At 52.3% G+C, this 16,740-nt stretch overlaps 1 protein-coding gene across 8 annotated transcripts in view; it reads right to left on the bottom strand.

Annotated features, from left to right (window-relative positions):
* MYLK (myosin light chain kinase) overlaps nucleotides 1–16,740 on the bottom strand; it is a 272,007-nt gene that overhangs the window by 11,744 nt on the left and 243,523 nt on the right. For 6 of the 8 annotated variants that reach the window (XM_036348906.1, XM_036348905.1, XM_036348904.1 and 3 more), the window contains 4 exons: nucleotides 15,414–15,631; nucleotides 12,819–12,942; nucleotides 3,734–3,886; nucleotides 934–1,057 (listed from right to left, as the gene is read on the bottom strand). In XM_036348906.1, coding sequence (XP_036204799.1) covers nucleotides 934–1,057; nucleotides 3,734–3,886; nucleotides 12,819–12,942; nucleotides 15,414–15,631 — 619 coding nt within the window. Of the gene's footprint in view, nucleotides 1–933; nucleotides 1,058–3,733; nucleotides 3,887–12,818; nucleotides 12,943–15,413; nucleotides 15,632–16,740 lie in introns of those variants that run through there. The other 2 variants (XM_036348912.1, XM_036348909.1) reach the window with 2 other exon arrangements.

Genomic DNA, 16,740 nt, shown 5'->3' on the forward strand with positions numbered 1-16,740 from the left:
AAAAGACTTGATGTATAGAAAGTGCTCTGAATGTTCTCTAGCACAGAGCCATATGAGCTACTAGTGTCATTTTTGAACACATGCTATGTAGCAAGCACTGTGCTAAAGTCCAGATGAAGATTATCCTATATAATAAAAGGCTAATATGAAAATCGACTGAACGGCCGAATGACCGGTCACTACGATGCACACTGACCACCAAGGGGAAGACGCTCAATGCAGGAGCTGCCCCCTGGTGGTCAGTGTACCTCCCACAGGGGAGCGCCACTCAGCCAGAAGCCCTGAGCCGAGCTCAGGGCTGGTGAGCACAGTGGCGGTGTCAGAAGCCTTTCCCGCCTCCACGGCAGCACTAAGGATGTCCGACTGCTGGTTTAGGCCTGCAGGGGGAGCGGGCCTAAGCCAGCAGTTGGACATCCCCTAAGGACTCCCGGACTGCAAGAGGGCACAGGCCGGGCTGAGGAACCCATTCCCCCCGTGTGCACGAATTTCATGCACTGGGCCTCTAGAATCATATAATTCTCATAACAGGGCTGTGACATTGGTACCACTATTATCCCTACTTTACAGATGAGAAAACAAAGGCACCACAAGGGTAAGTCACTTGCCTAAAGACACGTAGCTAGTAACATACAATATTCCTGGAGGGTGGGGCCACGTCTCTCTTTGTAGGTCATGTGCTCTCCCCCTTCATCGCAAAGAAATTTTATACCATCACATTGCCTTTAAGGAGACCACATTTTTTATGGTTGCCGAATAGTCCTAAAGGTGCATATCCCTAGCCCTGAGGACACAAAATGCCAGTCTTGGTCCCAGACTATTTCAGAAAAAGATTTAAACATTTTTGGAGTGAGGCTGGGGCAAGTTGGGAATGAGGATGTCTTGAAAAGCAAAGAGGAGAAGCAACATTCCAGTCCAGAGTGAGCATCTCATTACCTGCCATTTCCTTCTGGCCATGTACTTCTTCATCCGGTCCTTGGAGAGTTTCTTGGCCTCCATGGTCTTGGTGTCCTTCATTAGCCACGGATGCTGAAGGCACTGGGTACAGTCCAGGCGGTTTCTGATAGAGGCAGAGATCAGAAGATTTCTAAGCAGGAGGGGACTCAGAGACCGCTGTGAGATCAGAAATGGGAGGGTGCCTGTCCCCAGTCACACAGGGCAGAGGCCAGGGCATCTGCTCCTAGTCCGTCCACCATGACCAGGTCTTCCTCTCTTGGTCTGGGTTACAGACTGGATGCAGAATAGGTCAGAGTAAAGAAGGCCTAACCATCAAGTAAGCAACTGGAGTCTCATAACCTGTTCTTGGGTCCAGGAAGGGCAAGTGCGGGAGGGCAGGTGTGTCTGGGAATGGCTGGCACCACATTGTAGAGTGGGGTCAGTCTGCTGGTCACATGGGAGCTGGGGGCTATGGAAGCCTAATCCTCCCACCTCTCTGCCTCAGAGATTAGGCCCAAATCTCTGAGAATTCCTAAACTCTCATGTCTCATGTTGAGGTTGAATATCAGCTTTTTCCTGTTAAAACTCAAAGAGTTATGTCTTACAGACAATCTATGCATTATGACAACCTTAGAACCACACTGAAACTCGTTTACTCTTTCTGAAAGCTCTGGGAATCTAGAAATATTTCACCTTAATTGTAATAGGACTAATAAAGCCCAAAGAACCAAATGTTAACATACGTAGAAAAACGAGTATAAGTAAATTTGCTAAGTGTAGCCAAGTGTACTGATTTTTAGATAAGGGGACTATGAATTATCTTAATTTCTTATATTCAAATTTTCTATAATTTACATGTATTTCTTTTATAACAGGAAAACATTTTAAAAAGTGCTGCTAGGTGAAGACTTCTGGTTGAAGAGACGTGCTAAGTTTGAGAGTTCATGGGAATCTAGTGTCTTGGTCTATTTGAAATCAGTGCTTAGCTGAGGGCATTTTATGAGCACAGAGGGGCCAACACAGCTCATTGAATAAATTGAAGGTCTGATGAGAAAATAAAATATACACATAACACCTCCTTTACCAAACCCTCAGTGAATGAAGCCGTCCATGGACCAGTTATTGGGAAAGAGGTGTGCATCTCCCTGGGACACCTTGGGAGGGGAGACCCCTCCCACCACACCGAAGGGACTCTAGGCCCCTCCCAACATGCAGCTTCTCCTTAGGGTGTGCCTGCTCTAATACAAAGACCGGACAAAAAAATGTGAAGACCTCACTGCCAAGGAGTGTGGAGCACAGCCTCTGGAGAAGTCGGCCCTGAGGTCGCTAAAAAGAGCCCCCACAACGCTGCTCCTTTAGCAACCGCACTCTCCAGTCTCAGGCAGGGCTTGCTGGGGAGGGGGTGGTAGGGGGTGGCCAGGGGGTGGGGAGTAAGATCATCCACTTGCTCTGGGGGAATCCTGCTCAGGCAGGCACCTGAGATTGCAGAGCCTCCTGCCTGCCCTGGAGGTGGGCTGCCCCTCCCGTTCTCATCCTCTGTCACACCGCCTATTTCAACACTACCCTTCTTGGGCCAAGCTTATAACTGCTTCTTATTGCCAAAGACAGTTCCTCGGCCCTGCATCCTCTGGCCACCTGTTTACAGAGCAGGTGTGGAGCCCAACTGGCCAGTTGTTCTCAACAGAACCCCCACTATTCCCTTCCCTTGGGGTGAGCCATCTCTCTCCCCCCACACACGTAGCCCCTCTCACCTTCCTGACTTGGTTTAGCTGGTTCCCCTCACCAAGTGAGTTCTCATCGATGAATTCTGTCTGCCACACCCAAGGCCTCCTCCAGCCTCACCTCCTCCGCAACGTCAACCTCCAGTCTTTCAATGAAACACTGAATGCCTTGTATGTCTGACCTTTCCTCACAGCCTCTTCCTATACAACTGCACACACCACAGCGGCCCCTTTTCACAAGTGTTTTGTAGATTCATCCACAGACCACGCGGGCAGCCCCAGGCAGCCCTAGAAGGTGGAGGTGGGGAACCTCAGTGTCTGCACTGTTATGGGGACAGAGATGGAGCTGGGAGAGGGCTGAGCCCCGTGGTCTGGGAGCACAGCGTAACTTTGGGCAGTGGGAACGGTGCTTGGCCATATTCAGGCAGGGAGTTCTTTAATCAGCGGTTCTCAACCTGTGGGTCGCGACCCCTTTGGCGGTCGAACGCCCCTTTTACAGGGGTCGCCTAAGACCATCCTGCATATCAGATATTTACATTACGATTCCTAACAGTAGCAACATTACAGTTATGAAGTAGCAACGAAAATAATTTTATGGTTGGGTCACAACATGAGGGACTGTATTTAAAGGGCCAGAAGGTTGAGAACCACTGCCTTAAATAATTTAGATATAAAAACCACCAAACCAGAATGGCCTGGAGGTACAGTCAGGACCCACAGATAGGACACGCTGTGCAACCCTGAAGAAGGCCGAGGTTCCAGCAGGGCTTCCCCAGACCACAACCGGACAGGGAAAATAAAAGGGGCCATTACTCTTCATGCACAAGCAGCCACTCTCCCTGCAAACCCCTGGCTAAGGGTTGCTTTTCATGTGAGGTCTCGGTGCTCTTCAAGCCGAGTGGAGTGTCTGGCACAGGGGAGCAGGGGCCTAGGAAGACCCTTCCCTCCCCACCCCCCACATGCACAATGTCCACCCTCCCTCCAGGTGAGGGACCCACGACAGGTACAGGAACTCCCTGCCTCCAGACACCAGTCCAGGGCCTGGGGAAGCTGAAAAGATGGAAATCTCAGCTCATTACTTCATATCCTTCTTCAGCAAGTTGCTGATAAAATCCTTGGCGTCATCGGAGATCTCATCGAAGGCCTCGTCGTCGAAGTCCCAGGTGGCTGAGGTAACGTTGGCCAAGGTTTCGTTATCGTTGTCACCCATGAAGGGGGAAAGTCCACTGACCCTGGGAGAAGAGCAGGAGAGCAGGTGAACTGGGGGTGAGGGATGAGGGTGAGGGGGAGAAGGAGAGTAGGGTGAGATGATCCCCCCAAGTGAGTGCTGAGGTCAAAGGTGAGAGCCGGCAAAGCCCTGCACCCCCAAACGCCCTTGTGCCTGTCTCTCCTCCTGCCTGGGGAAATAAGAGAGGATGTGGCTCTCCAGGCTTTAGTGGCCCCGCCTCTTCTCAGTGCTCACTGTATTTTGGGGTGTCTCTGGACACTTCCTGCCTGTGAGGCTGAGGCCGAAGGAATGTACTTCCGTTTACACAGTACACAGCAGGACACCTCCTCCCTGTCTTCTATTCTCCCCCAGGCCCAAGCCAGAACTTCTCCCCACAGAACTCTGCAAGGTCCCTGTGCTCCTGCCCCTCCCACGATGGTCACATGGTAGAGAGCAGCCATTACTGCACCCACCTGCCCTGCTCCTGTCAGCACCCAGAGGGCCCAGCACACACGGTGCTCAGCAAGGATGTGTGGATAGATGGATGGTGGACATGGAATCAGTAATGTGGGCTTGGTGACCCATCTACACTCAAGTTCAGTGCCCTGAGGCATTGAGGCCAAACCAGAAAGCTCCCACAGAGGCCCCGTGGTGGGGGAAAGGGCATGCCTGTTCATTGGGTGACCGTGGACATCCCCTCAGCACTCTGTCACAGAGTCCTCCTCTGTAAGGAGAACCTACTACTTAACCAGAGTGGTCACCGCCTCCACTTCTCCCTCCCTCCTTCCCCTTCTCCATCACCACCGTCACGGCAGCAAATACTCACTAGGGCATGTGCCAGGCACTGGACAAAGAGATGAACTCATTCAACCTTAACATCACCCTATCGTGCAGGTAACTCATTAGTTTCGCAGATGAGGAAACTGAGGCCCGGGGGTGGGGGTAAGTAACTTGCCCAAGGATTCACAGCCAGTGAGATTTGAACCCGGGTGTTGCAAACGCAGAACCAGTTCAAAACAGTCCTATCCTGTTTAACAAGACGTGAGTTACTTTTCAGAGACAACAGACCAAAACCCCAATGTCACGCAGCCGAAGCATGCGCAGAGAAAAGAACTTCGACCTCCAGCTGGACCTGGACCCAAAGTCTCCCCAGCCCACCAGTCACACACGGAACCAAAGGACTGGAACGTAACCGGAACCTGAATGCCACACCCTTCAGAGCAAAGGGTCCGCTGTCCAGGAGATGCAGTGAAGAAGTCCCTCACCATAAACGGCCAAGTTCCAAGGTCTTACATCAACACCTGCCCCACCAGCGCTTCCGCACACGTGTTCCCCCAAGCTCCTTAAAAACCCTTAACCTAGTCCACTGAGCAAGATGGTTCTGAGGCATTGCTAAGTCTCCCACCTTCTCTGTTGCCGCCTTCTCGATCAATAAACCTTTCCTTACTCCAAACTCTGATGTTTTGAGTTTTGCCATTCGAAGCATCGGGCACAGGAACTTGGGTCTGGTGACAGCATCTGTCTCTAGAGCCTGAATCTTACCTGCAACTTTATACAAACCTTTCCATGAACATGAAGGAAATGGTAGTGCAGGGACCTGCACGAGGCCTGGTCTACAGGAAGTGCTGGACCCATGACCACAGATGTTCCCCTTCTTCTGTAGACAGTTCATCCCACTGCCTCCCGAGTCTGTGATCTCAGAAATGACTCATTTACCCATAGCTTACTCCAGATAAAATTCGGATGGTAAAATCTCAAGGAAGAATAGAACAGCTTTATGGCTCAATGGCCTCTCCGCTCACCTCTGAGGACTTCATTGTCACACCACGAATCCACTCCCCATTCACCTTGATCTAGGGCAGCCTCAAGGTTGCACAGGGCCCCACCCTTTGATGCCCCCCACCCCTTGGTTTAATATTCTGCTACTGTTATCTGGAGATTCTTAGTGTTTGGACAACTCACCCCACCTTTAAATTTCGTACTGGGCCCCACAAATTAGGTAGCCCTGACCCCTGAACCCCACGAGATGAATCTGGGCCATTCCTGCCATCAACTTCCCAAGTTAAGGCTTCACTAAATTCAGTCTCCCAAATCCTTAGTAGCCCCTCATCATAATCCCACAAACCCTTCTGGGGCTGTTTCAGCATTCAAGGCCCTCAGCCCCTGAGATACACCTGCACCTGAGAATGAAGTTTTGTAAAACAAAACCCACTGACATACCGTGAGGAAGCCCTGGCAGGGAAGGAACCCTCTGGTAAGGCCCTTGTGAGGAGAAGCAAGCTTTGGTAATGTGAATTATCTCACCCTAATCAACAGACTTGCGTTTTTGAATAACAGATTTTTATAGATGGCATTAAAGTGTCTCAGTCTCTGATTTATGTTTTAAGAATGCATGGAGCCGAAACCGGTTTGGCTCAGTGGGTAGAGCGTCGGCCTGCGGACTGAAAGGTCCCAGGTTCGATTCCGGTCAAGGGCATGTACCTGGGTTGTGGGCACATCCCCGGTGGGGGATGTGCAGGAGGCGGCTGGTCGATGTTTCTCTCTCATCGATGTTTCTGACTCTCTATCTCTCTCCCTTCCTCTCTGTAAAAAATCAATAAAATATATTAAAAAAAAAAAAAAGAATGCATGGAGATCATCCTTCTCGGTCACATAACAGTGGGGGGAGGGTGGGAGCTTATCGTCCCCCGAATCTACGCTGTTACATGCCACTCCCTTCCTGCTCTGGGCCCGTTTCCCCTTTTATACACCAAGGGTGCTGGCCTACACTTCCCAGGCGCTCCAAGCTTTCCCATCCCTGCCATCCCCTGTGAGCTGTTAAAAAAAGGGATAACAGGCCCAAGATGGAGTCATTTGCTCTCACAACATCAAATCAAGTTTAAATTGTAACTTCAACCTCTTCCAGAAATGTAATCTTTAGTCAATCTGAAACTCCCTGATTAGCCCTAGGGAGGTCATCTGCACAACAAAACTCTGCTGGTCCCTTTCCACCCCTCTCCCCTCCCCAAAGAAAAAGTCCGAGCCTGAAATAATCCTTTCTCTCCTTTTGCTAGGACTTCTTTTGCCCATAAAACCCTTCCATTTCCTACTGATGCTGGGAGCATCTCTCTATTTACTAGATGGGATGTTGCCTGATTTATGAATCGTTCAATAAAGTCATTTCCACCTTCACATTCACTCCACTGAAGTTTTGTTCTTCCGCAGACCTCAGTTAGGCCCACCAAGAAGCAGCCCAACTCTTGCTTGTCAGCCACCTGCTTCTTTCTGCTTTGACATTTTCCATTTGAAACAGAAGGGGGGCGGGGGAGTCCTTCAGCACTCCAAAAGATTGCAGAAAAAGCAAACAACCCAGCTGTGGAATGCTGAAAGGCCCCCTTCTGTAAACCTCCCTTCCTAATTAGGAGCTGTAATCCTGCAAAGACAGGCCTTAATCTCTGTAATGTTCACAGCCAGGGAGAGCCTCCTCACCTCTGGCCTCTGGCGCTCCTCCTTCCTGGCAGCCCATCCATCTGAAATACCCCTGAGCCCCAGCTGGCTCCTCGCCTGCCTGAGCTCCCCCAGCATCTCCCCTATTAAAGAGTGTGTCTCTAAAATAAAACATGGTATTTATGCAGAGCGTGATAACAAAGAGAGTGTTCTAATTTTAGTAATGCTATTTCTGGGTGGTGGGATTTTACAGATTTTTTAAAACTTTCTTTGAACTTTTACTTTGTTGCCAGGATTTACATAAGGATCAAGCATCATTTGATTAAAAAATTAACCCAATAACAAACAGAATAATCGTAGCATTAAAACTCAACCACTCACCTCTCTTCCTAGTCTTGCCTAGTTTTTAATTGATCCCAAATATGGCATAAGGATTGTCAATTAGCTCTCTGTCCTCTCTCTCTCTGTCTAAAAGCAGGACATAAATTTCTCTTTGTTAAGGTGATATACATTTCCATTTGTAGAGGAGGAGACTCTTATATGCATAACAAATTTGCATAAAAAACTTGCGAAACAATCCTTATTGACCATCCCTTTCCTAGGATCTTCTAACAACTTAACCCCTCCAGAAGCCTTGCCCAGACCCCTTTCTCTGGTCTAATGACTTCTCTCCAATTTATTGCTCTTTGTTAAAACAGTACATAAGCTTCAGACCCTAAATGCCTCCTTGAGTCACATTTCTTTACCTCTTATGCATATGTACATAGTCAAATCTGTTTTTTTCCTCCTGTTAATCTGTCTTTTGTTTGATTTGCAGGCCCCCAATACTGAACCTAAAAGGGCAGAGGAAAATTTTTTCCTCCCCAACTTAACCAAAGGATTCATCTGGGTTTCACAAAATGGTTATCAGTGTGGGCAAGTTCTTGGATGCTCTTTTCCTCACTTAAAATGGCCTTTCATCAGTGAATACAGAGTCTTCATGTTCATTTTTTATGGTCAAATGTTAGTCTTTGTGCTGATGAGTCCCAATGGTCAGTACTGCAGGATGTTCTAATGTCTTAATACCTCACTGCAGCCAAACTCTGCCCAGGGAATCTGACGCAAGGTCTGTTCTGCTCTCAGGGCAGAAAGGCAGGAGAAAGGTGAACCCTTTCTTTCTTTCTTTCTTTTTTTTTTTTAATATATTTTAGTGATTTTTTTACAGAGAGGAAGGGAGAGGGATAGAGAGCTAGAAACATCGATGAGAGAGAAACATCGATCAGCTGCCTCCTGCACACTCCCTACTGGGGATGTGCCCGCAACCAAGGTGCATGCCCTTGACCGGAATCTAACCCGGAACCCTTGAGTCCGCAGGCCAACGCTCTATCCACTGAGCAAAACCGGTTAGGGCGTGAACCCTTTCTTGAACAAAGAGAAGTGCTTCTTGGACTACACTTTCCCCATGGTGTTTTTCAAGCAGCAGATGACCAGCTGGCTGCATGAACGGCCAGCTAAGGAGACCACACATCTGCTAGCAGAACTACTGATTGCTTAGGAAGAGTTCGCCTTTGATCCCATTTTAGCCTTCAAATACTGAAGTGTGGTGAGAGAACTGTGAGGGTGGGCAGGTCCCACAGGAAGAGCTGGGTATCCTATTGTGCAGTGGCCTAGGAAGCAGAGAGCTGGGGTTTAGTCATGCTAAACACCACCCAAGAACCTGCAGGTGGTGGCTGGGCCTGGTGTGGGCATAGGGTACCCACGGAGCTGGACTCAGAGAGATGTCTGGCTCATCGGCGGAGAGGAGGGCTGCCCTGGGTGGGGCCACTGCATCCTTCTGAAAAGCCCTGCATTCAAACAAACCCAAGTCTGAGTACATGCCCGATGCTTGGGCCCTGGCACTTCGCCCCCGTTCACCACCTGCTGTCCCCAGAAGTTAGACTCTGATGGGGTTGACTCTGGCTCTCTCTCATGGCGGGTGCTCAACAAATGAGCAGAAATGGGAAGTCTCTCACTGTCCCGTCAGGAGGATGGTTGGGAGGAGAAAGCAGAGCAGTAGCTGCTCTTTACCCTGGTTTGAGGGCAGGGAGAGAGAAGGAATGCTGGAACAGGGTGAGGGCTGGACACAGAGGGGTGGTGCCCCTGCAGGCAGTGAGGGAACACCAAGTGCTCAGGAACAGAGGGCAGGGACGCAGGAGAGGAAGGTCTTAGAGAAAAGGCGGGGCTTAGAAGTTCTTCCACATGGAAGTGTGGCCTAGAGCACCCCGTCCTCACTTTCCTGCCAGAAATCAAGTAGGTTTTTCTAACACAAGAAGAGTCTCCAGGAGATTCAAAAAATCGACTCTCTCTCTTCAGAACAGGGGTGAGAGGGTAGGGACCCCATAGCCCTGCCTGCTGCATCTCTACTCTGCCTGGAAAAGCCAGGCAGGCAGGGGACCAGGTGTCCAGTACCAGGGCCGGCTCTGCCCTGACCTCTCCCGGGGCTTGAGGAGTCCCTCCAACAAAGTGAGAGCAACCTACAAAGACAGCAGGCAGCACTGGTTGCTTACGAGGCGCTCATAAATAATAAATGTTATTATTTTAAATAATAATAAATGTTATCACCTGTCCCCCAACTCCCCGGCCTCCCCATCTCTCCCTGGCCTCAGAAAGGAGATGGAGGGGTTGGGGGGAGGTTCTCTGGTACACATGCAGAAGGTGGCTCGACAGGAACTGCCAGACAGACAACCAAGCTCCAAAGAGAGGGATGGGGTGCACAAAAAATCACTCCCCTCTTGGTAAAGCTTCTGCAACAGCGGTTCCTAAACCTGGCTGAGCAGCAGGGACACCAGAGAGCCTCTTCTGGGTGCTCTAGCAGTGGCTCCAGGTTTCTGAACAGCAGGACTGGGAGGAAGGAATCCCTCTGGTTCCAACAGTTGTTGTGGCACCATGTGCTCTGCTGAGAGCCCTAGCTGGGGAGGGAACTGCCAAACCTCAATCCCACTGCGAGAGCCAGCGGGGAAAAGTCCCAGCGGGCAGAGCAGCCCACAGTGATGGGTACTGGACCTGGGGGGGTGGGGGGGCCCGGAGGGTGGAAGGGTTGCCGGAGGCTAAGCAGGGCTGACCTGAGTCCCCACCACACAGGCCTCTCTTCCCTCTCCACCGCCCTGCCCCCCCACCCCCAAACAACTTCAGGCTGGTGCCCCAGTCATCAGAATCACTTTCTCCCCATTTCAAAAGCTCTGCCCTACTTCTTGGTCTTTGCTTTAAAAATAATCTAGTAAACAATACAACATATTATCCCAATTACTATGTTCCTCCACCTAAAAGGATTTCCATTTTAAAATAAAGTGCTCTTATGACCTAGTGATTCCAGTTGTGGATTATATATGTCCAACGGAAATGCATAAATATATTCACTAACACACATGTATCCGAACCCTTGCAACACCCCAACTGGAATCTACTCAAAAGCCCATCAACACGGAATAAATACACAAGTGGGATGATGCCCCACAGTGGACACTGCACAGCACCGAGAACGAGCGGCTACAGCTACACACAGTAATGTGAATGGGCCTCACAGTCAGTGTTGAGCAAAAGAAGCCAGACCTGTCTTCCTGTGTGATTCCGTTTATATCAAGTTCAAGACTAGGCAGAACTAACGCATGATCCTGGACATGAGGATGATAGCTACACCGGGGGGTAGTAACTGGGAGGGCCCTGGGAGTGTTCGGTTCATGATCTGGGTGTGGGTGACGCAGACGTGTCACTGTGAACATGTACTGAGCAGCTTAGTCACTGTGCTGTCCCTGACCAGCAGGGAGACCACGGGCCCTAGTTGGCCCAGCACTGTCCTCGCTTTAGCACTAAAAGTCCTGTACCCTGGGAAACGCGTCAGTCTTGGGTCAACTAGGAGTGTGGGGAGTGGACAGCCACGTGGGAGTCTTTGGCCCTGGTCATCTCAATGCCAAATGGAGGTCGGAGCCCTGCCGTGACCCTCTCCCTGGTTTGTCCTGAGGATTAAACGAGAACCCTGAGAAATCCATGGCTTCAGATGATCTCGGCTCGTGTGGGAAAGCCGGGGAGACAGTCAGGCACGTCTCTCGTGGCTGCAGAGGGACCCAGGGACCAAGCCAGGCCCTGCACAGTGTGAGCATCGTCCAGCGGGGCAGCCCCAGAAGGGGTAGGCTAGGCCCACTGTCCTGCTTCCTTATTTACCGAGGAGCCAGGCCTCCAGAATCAGGTGCAGCTTTCTCTACTCGTCAGCCCCCTTTTTCTTGGAGAGGTCTGCAATAGGGAGAGGCAGGGAAACGCACTCCTGGCCGGGGCCTTCTCTGCTGCTCTGGGGGAAGCCATGCTGGTGGGGGTGACAGCGGGGAGGGGGGAAGATGACTCGGGTACAGAATCTGTGATACAGGGAGGCTGTGATGCTGAGGGAGGCTGTCCTCGCAGGCCACAGTGACAGTAAAACTCCTGAGCCTGTGGAAAAGCCACTCTGCACAAAAAATCACTCCACATTTAGAAAAGCTTGTGTAACAGGGGTTCCTGAGCCTGGCTGTGCAGCAGGGCCGCCCACAGCCATTGCTCACACTGGGGACCCCAGGGGTCCAAGGAAGCATTCTGAGAGGTCCTCCTCATATTTACCATGAAAACGCTTAATTTTTCCTTTTGCTTGAAGAACAAAATCTATGTTTTCACAAAATGAATGCACGCACACCTACACCTTCTGGGTAACCATCCCATAGCTGTGTGCTGCCACACATGTTCGCAGGCTGCCTCTGAGGCCGATGGCTGTCTGCGGCCCGGGCTTCAGAGGTGAAACCAGCAAGATCCCACCAAGAGGGAGTGTGTGGTTTATGATCTGGGTATAGGTTACACGGATGTGCTCACTGTGAACACTCCCACGTGGCTGTCCGCTCCCCACAGTCCTAGTGCCCTTGCCTGTTCCTATCCCTCCAGGTGTAGCTATAACCCCACCTAAAGCCTGGTCCTCAGGGCTCGATCCCTGGACCAGCACTATTGGCAACCTGGACATTTCCCTCCTGGAAATGTGGATTCCCAGGTACCCCAGGCCTTCTGAACCACCCTGCAACCTAAACTGTCTCCGGTGATTCACGCATGGTGCTGTTTTGTGAAGCGCTGGTCCAGACCACTGCAGCGAGGATGGGGTGCTGTCCTCTGCAGACGATGATGACGCTCACAGGAGATGCACACCTGGGCTCCCTCCCTCCTCTCCACACCCACCTACACAAGTGAAGGTAAATTACATGGTACCAGTCACATTCCCACCCTCCTAACCAGAGGCCCCAGGCTGGACAGCATCAGGGATGGAGAGGGGCCCGGAAGGCCGGTCCTGGTGTGTGGAACTAGGTGCTCCCATGGGAGTGTGAAGTGGGCGGCTGACCTCTGGGAGCATAAGCAGGGCAGGCCAGGGGGTAAGATGGGAGCCTGCCACCCTCCTGACTCTGGAGAAGGCTTGCCACCATGAGCCACCCTGGCCCCTGAACATCAGGGCAGCCTGCGGACCCTCCTGTGGCACTCCCTGCCCCTGCCTCCCTATACCCAAGACTCACAGGATGTAGCAGATGACCCCGATGCTCCACATGTCTGTTGCGTAGCCAATGGGCTCATAGTTGATCACTTCAGGTGCCACAAACTCCGGGGTGCCAAAAAGGACCTTCAGAGACCCCGCATTCTCTGCAACCAGAGAGAGAGGGATCACTGGCCAGAACACTGTGGAGCCAAACCCATCGTTCTCGGGTGCCCTCATCTGTGCGCCCGGGAGAGACACAGAGAGGACCGGCCTCAGCTGCTGTCTCCCGGGAGAAGGCACAGAGACCCCGGCCCCCCGTTAAACAAGTTCATCAATGCACCATGAGACCAAGCAGCCGCACCCTCGCCTTAGTGCCTTCAGCGGGTGGGGTGGGGTGGGGAGGAGAGGCTGCTAAACCCCTGCTGCCAGGCTCTGCCCTGTGCCTGCCTCTCCCACGAGTGCCCTGAGGGGGGGCTGGGACCTGTGCTTGGTAATAGTGAGCCCTGCTGCCTGCTTGACAAACTTTCCTGTGTAACATTCTCGACAACCCCCAGCTCCGAGGACAGGCTCCAGGGAAGTGGAGTGATTTACCCCCCCAGTTAACAGTGGTGCCAGGGGTCCTGACTCCCAAGCCAGGCTCCTCCTACTCCACGGCCTCTCCACGTGCAACCTCATCTCTCTCCTCCCAGGAGCTGCCGGGAGGATCGTCAGGAAAACCTTAGCCGCAGGTGCCTCTGAGCCATAAAGGACAAGAGCTGTCCGGAGTACGCACACCAGGTGCCAGCTCCTGGAGGGGTGGCACGCCTTTGGCCCGTGGCTGCCCCTGGTCCTGTTAACAACAGAGCCCCAGTGAGTGCTCTAAGACAAGGCATTGAATGGCTCTCGGACATGGGAGCTCTGCTCCAGCTCCAGCCTGAATCCTTCCTGCTACATCTTAACTCCCCAGTTCTCTGCCCCGTGGTAGACATCCTGTCCCCACATATCCCTCTCTAAGGCAGCCTGCCCATTGTGTTCTCTGGGCTCTGACACGCTAGCACCCTAGGCCAGCTGTGCCCTATTTGTTTAAACTGTTAGGGTTTCCTGTCCACCAGCGGTGGCCCCCACACCGTGCCCTCAGCAGGAGAGAGCAGAGCAGGTGCATTCGCCCAACCTCGGGGCACCGATCACCAGGGAGCCACAGCCTGGCGGGACCGCCTCCCTCACTTTCCTCTTTATCACTCACACGGTCTCAACCAGGACTGGGCATCCAGTGCCATTGGCTCCTTGCAGGGCGGTGAAGAAGGCCAGCTCCTGCCAGCCCCAGGCCCGTGTTGCCAAGGCTGTGGTCAGGGGGTGGAGGGGGAAGCGGTTTCCTCAATTCCTGAGACCTCACAGAGCTACACAGGCAGGGTGGGTGGAGGTGGCTTGTGAGGCAGACAGTCACCCACCAAAATGACCTCGGGGCTGGGTGCAGGTCCCGCCCACCTCCTGCACCTCCACACATGGCCAGAATAGCACAGGTGCTCAGGAAGCTCAAACTGTGTCTGGGGTCCCTATTTCAGCCCCAGGACCCCTCCTGGCTCCTGGTGGGACCTGCTGGGCAAAGCTACTGTGAGCCTCGTTTTCTTAGTCTATCATTTGGGCTCATAACATCCGCCCTGCATGCCTCACAGGGCTGCTGTGAGAATCAAATGAGAGGAAGCAGCAGGAGACCGAAAACTGGGCAGTAGGAGGCAAGTGCAGGAAGCACCATCACAAGGTGCTTCCACTCTGAAGGCACCAGAGTGAAAAATACAAAAGGGACAACAACAACGACAAAAATCCTATGTAATAAAGAGGTAATATGCAAATTGGCCACCACTCCAACACACAAGATGAACGCCCCCATGTGGACACAAGATGGCTGGCAAGGGAGGGTGACCGGGCCAGCAGGGGAGGGCAGTTAGGGGCAACCAGGCCAGCAGGGGAGGGCAGTTAGGGGTGACCAGGCCTGTAGGGGAGGGCAGTTAGGGGTGACCAGGCCTGCAGGGGAGGGCAATTAGGGGTGACCAGGCCTGCAGGGGAGGTCAGTTAGGGGCAATCGGGCCAGCAGGGGAGCAGTTAGGTGTCAATCAGGCTGGCAGGGGAGTGGTTAGAGGGTGATCAGGCTGGCAGGCAGAAGCGGTTAGGGGCAATCAGGCAGGCAGGCAGGCAGGCAGGCAAGTGGTTGGGAGCCAGCAGTCCTGGATTGTGAGAGGGTTCCCAGATTGGAGAGGGTGCAGGCTGGGTTGAGGGACACACACACTGCTCCCCTCCCCACCCCCCCTGCACAAATTTTGTGCACCGGGCCTCTAGGAATAATAATAAATTGCTAACACCTACAAAAGTGCTTACTTACTATGTGCAAGGCACTGCTCTCATCACTGTACCTGCATTCACTCATTTGATCCCCATAACAACTCTGTGAAGTGGGTACTGCTATCATCCCATTTTACAGATGAGGAATTTGGGACTTAGCCTCACAACTAGTAAGTGGTAAAGGTGGGTTCTGAACCTGGGCCATCACCACAGTGTCTGAGTTTAACTCCAATGCTGTGCATTCCCTCTAATACCCAGTGTGTGGGCCACAGCCACTGCCACTGCCACTACATGTCGAGGACAATAGGAGAGGCCTTACCCAGCCTTCTGGCCAGACCGAAGTCGATGAGTTTGATCTTGGTGCCTGTCTTGTTGACACACATGATGTTCTCGGGCTTGAGGTCCAGGTGGACGATGCCCTGCTTGTGGATGTACTCCACCCCCTCCGAGATCTGCCTCATGTACTGGATGCACTCTCGCTCCGTCAGCTCAAAGTCCTCGTCGATGATGCGCTCGAACAACTCACCCCCCGACACGCTGCGGGGACAGAAGGGGGCCATTAGACACAGGATCACGGAGCCTGGGCTGGCAGGGATTCTGGCCAAGGGCAGGTTGGGGGTTGGGAAGATGGGCAGGAAAGCCCAGGGTATGGGGGTGCTGGGCACTTTTTGCAGTGTCCTGAGTCCCAGGCCACTGCCCTGTTACACTGGTCATCTCCACTGTGCAAGGAGGGCCCAGGCCTCCTGGTCTCCTCTTGGGGGACTCTGCCTGTGCCACTAAGCTGTTGGGCGATTCAGGGAAGCACCTAGGCCGGGTGGCTTCAGGGGTGTCATGAACTGAGAGATCCAGACATGATCTCCTTAGCAAAAGGTTAACTGCTGGGGGCAGCTTCCATTCCCCAAATGACTATCGATGTACAGGGGAACATTCTTGTATTCTAGCCATGTCTTTTAGTCACAGAGAATTGAAACTTGAAATAATACTCATAGGAACAACAAAGTATCTTCAACAACAAGCCTCAGCAAATTCGTTGGCTGTAACCTACCACACTTACAGTTATGATCGACCTGCTTCCTCTGGCTAGGCCTGTACTATCAGCTTACTCCTTCCAGCATAACTGACTTGTCCTGCATGCTTGGGGCCCAGGCTAGAATGTAGTACATACTTCCTGCTTGGATAGACTTTGGGGCCTGGCCATGGTGTTTCTGGGGCCCACAGAGGACATCTTCTGCTAAGCACTACCCCGGGGTCCAGCCTGCCAGAGTACTGGCCTTCAGTGCAAATGGATGGCCTCACTTTCGGAGTCGAGTGGTCCTCTCTCTTCCCTTCCCACCCCTCTGACCCACCTTCCTTGCTCACTGCTCAGAAAGTTTAAAGCAGCCGTCGACAACCTTTTGGACCTCATGGACCACAAATGATCCGTGGACCACCGGTTGGCGACTGCTGGTTTAAATCATCTCCTTGGTAACTCATGTAGGCATCAGTCCTCCAGCTGAACAAGACCGGGTGGCTCCATTCTAGGCTAGTCCTCTTCTGAGGGCCTTCTCTCTTCTAAGGGGAGTCATCATGAAGGGAAAGAGCTGCGTATGAATCCTGTCTCTGCCTCACAAACTGTGTGAGTTCATCTTTCTGAGCCCCAGTTCCCT

Source organism: Myotis myotis, unplaced genomic scaffold (genome assembly GCF_014108235.1).
Source record: "Myotis myotis isolate mMyoMyo1 unplaced genomic scaffold, mMyoMyo1.p scaffold_m19_p_2, whole genome shotgun sequence".
NCBI lineage: Eukaryota > Metazoa > Chordata > Mammalia > Chiroptera > Vespertilionidae > Myotis > Myotis myotis.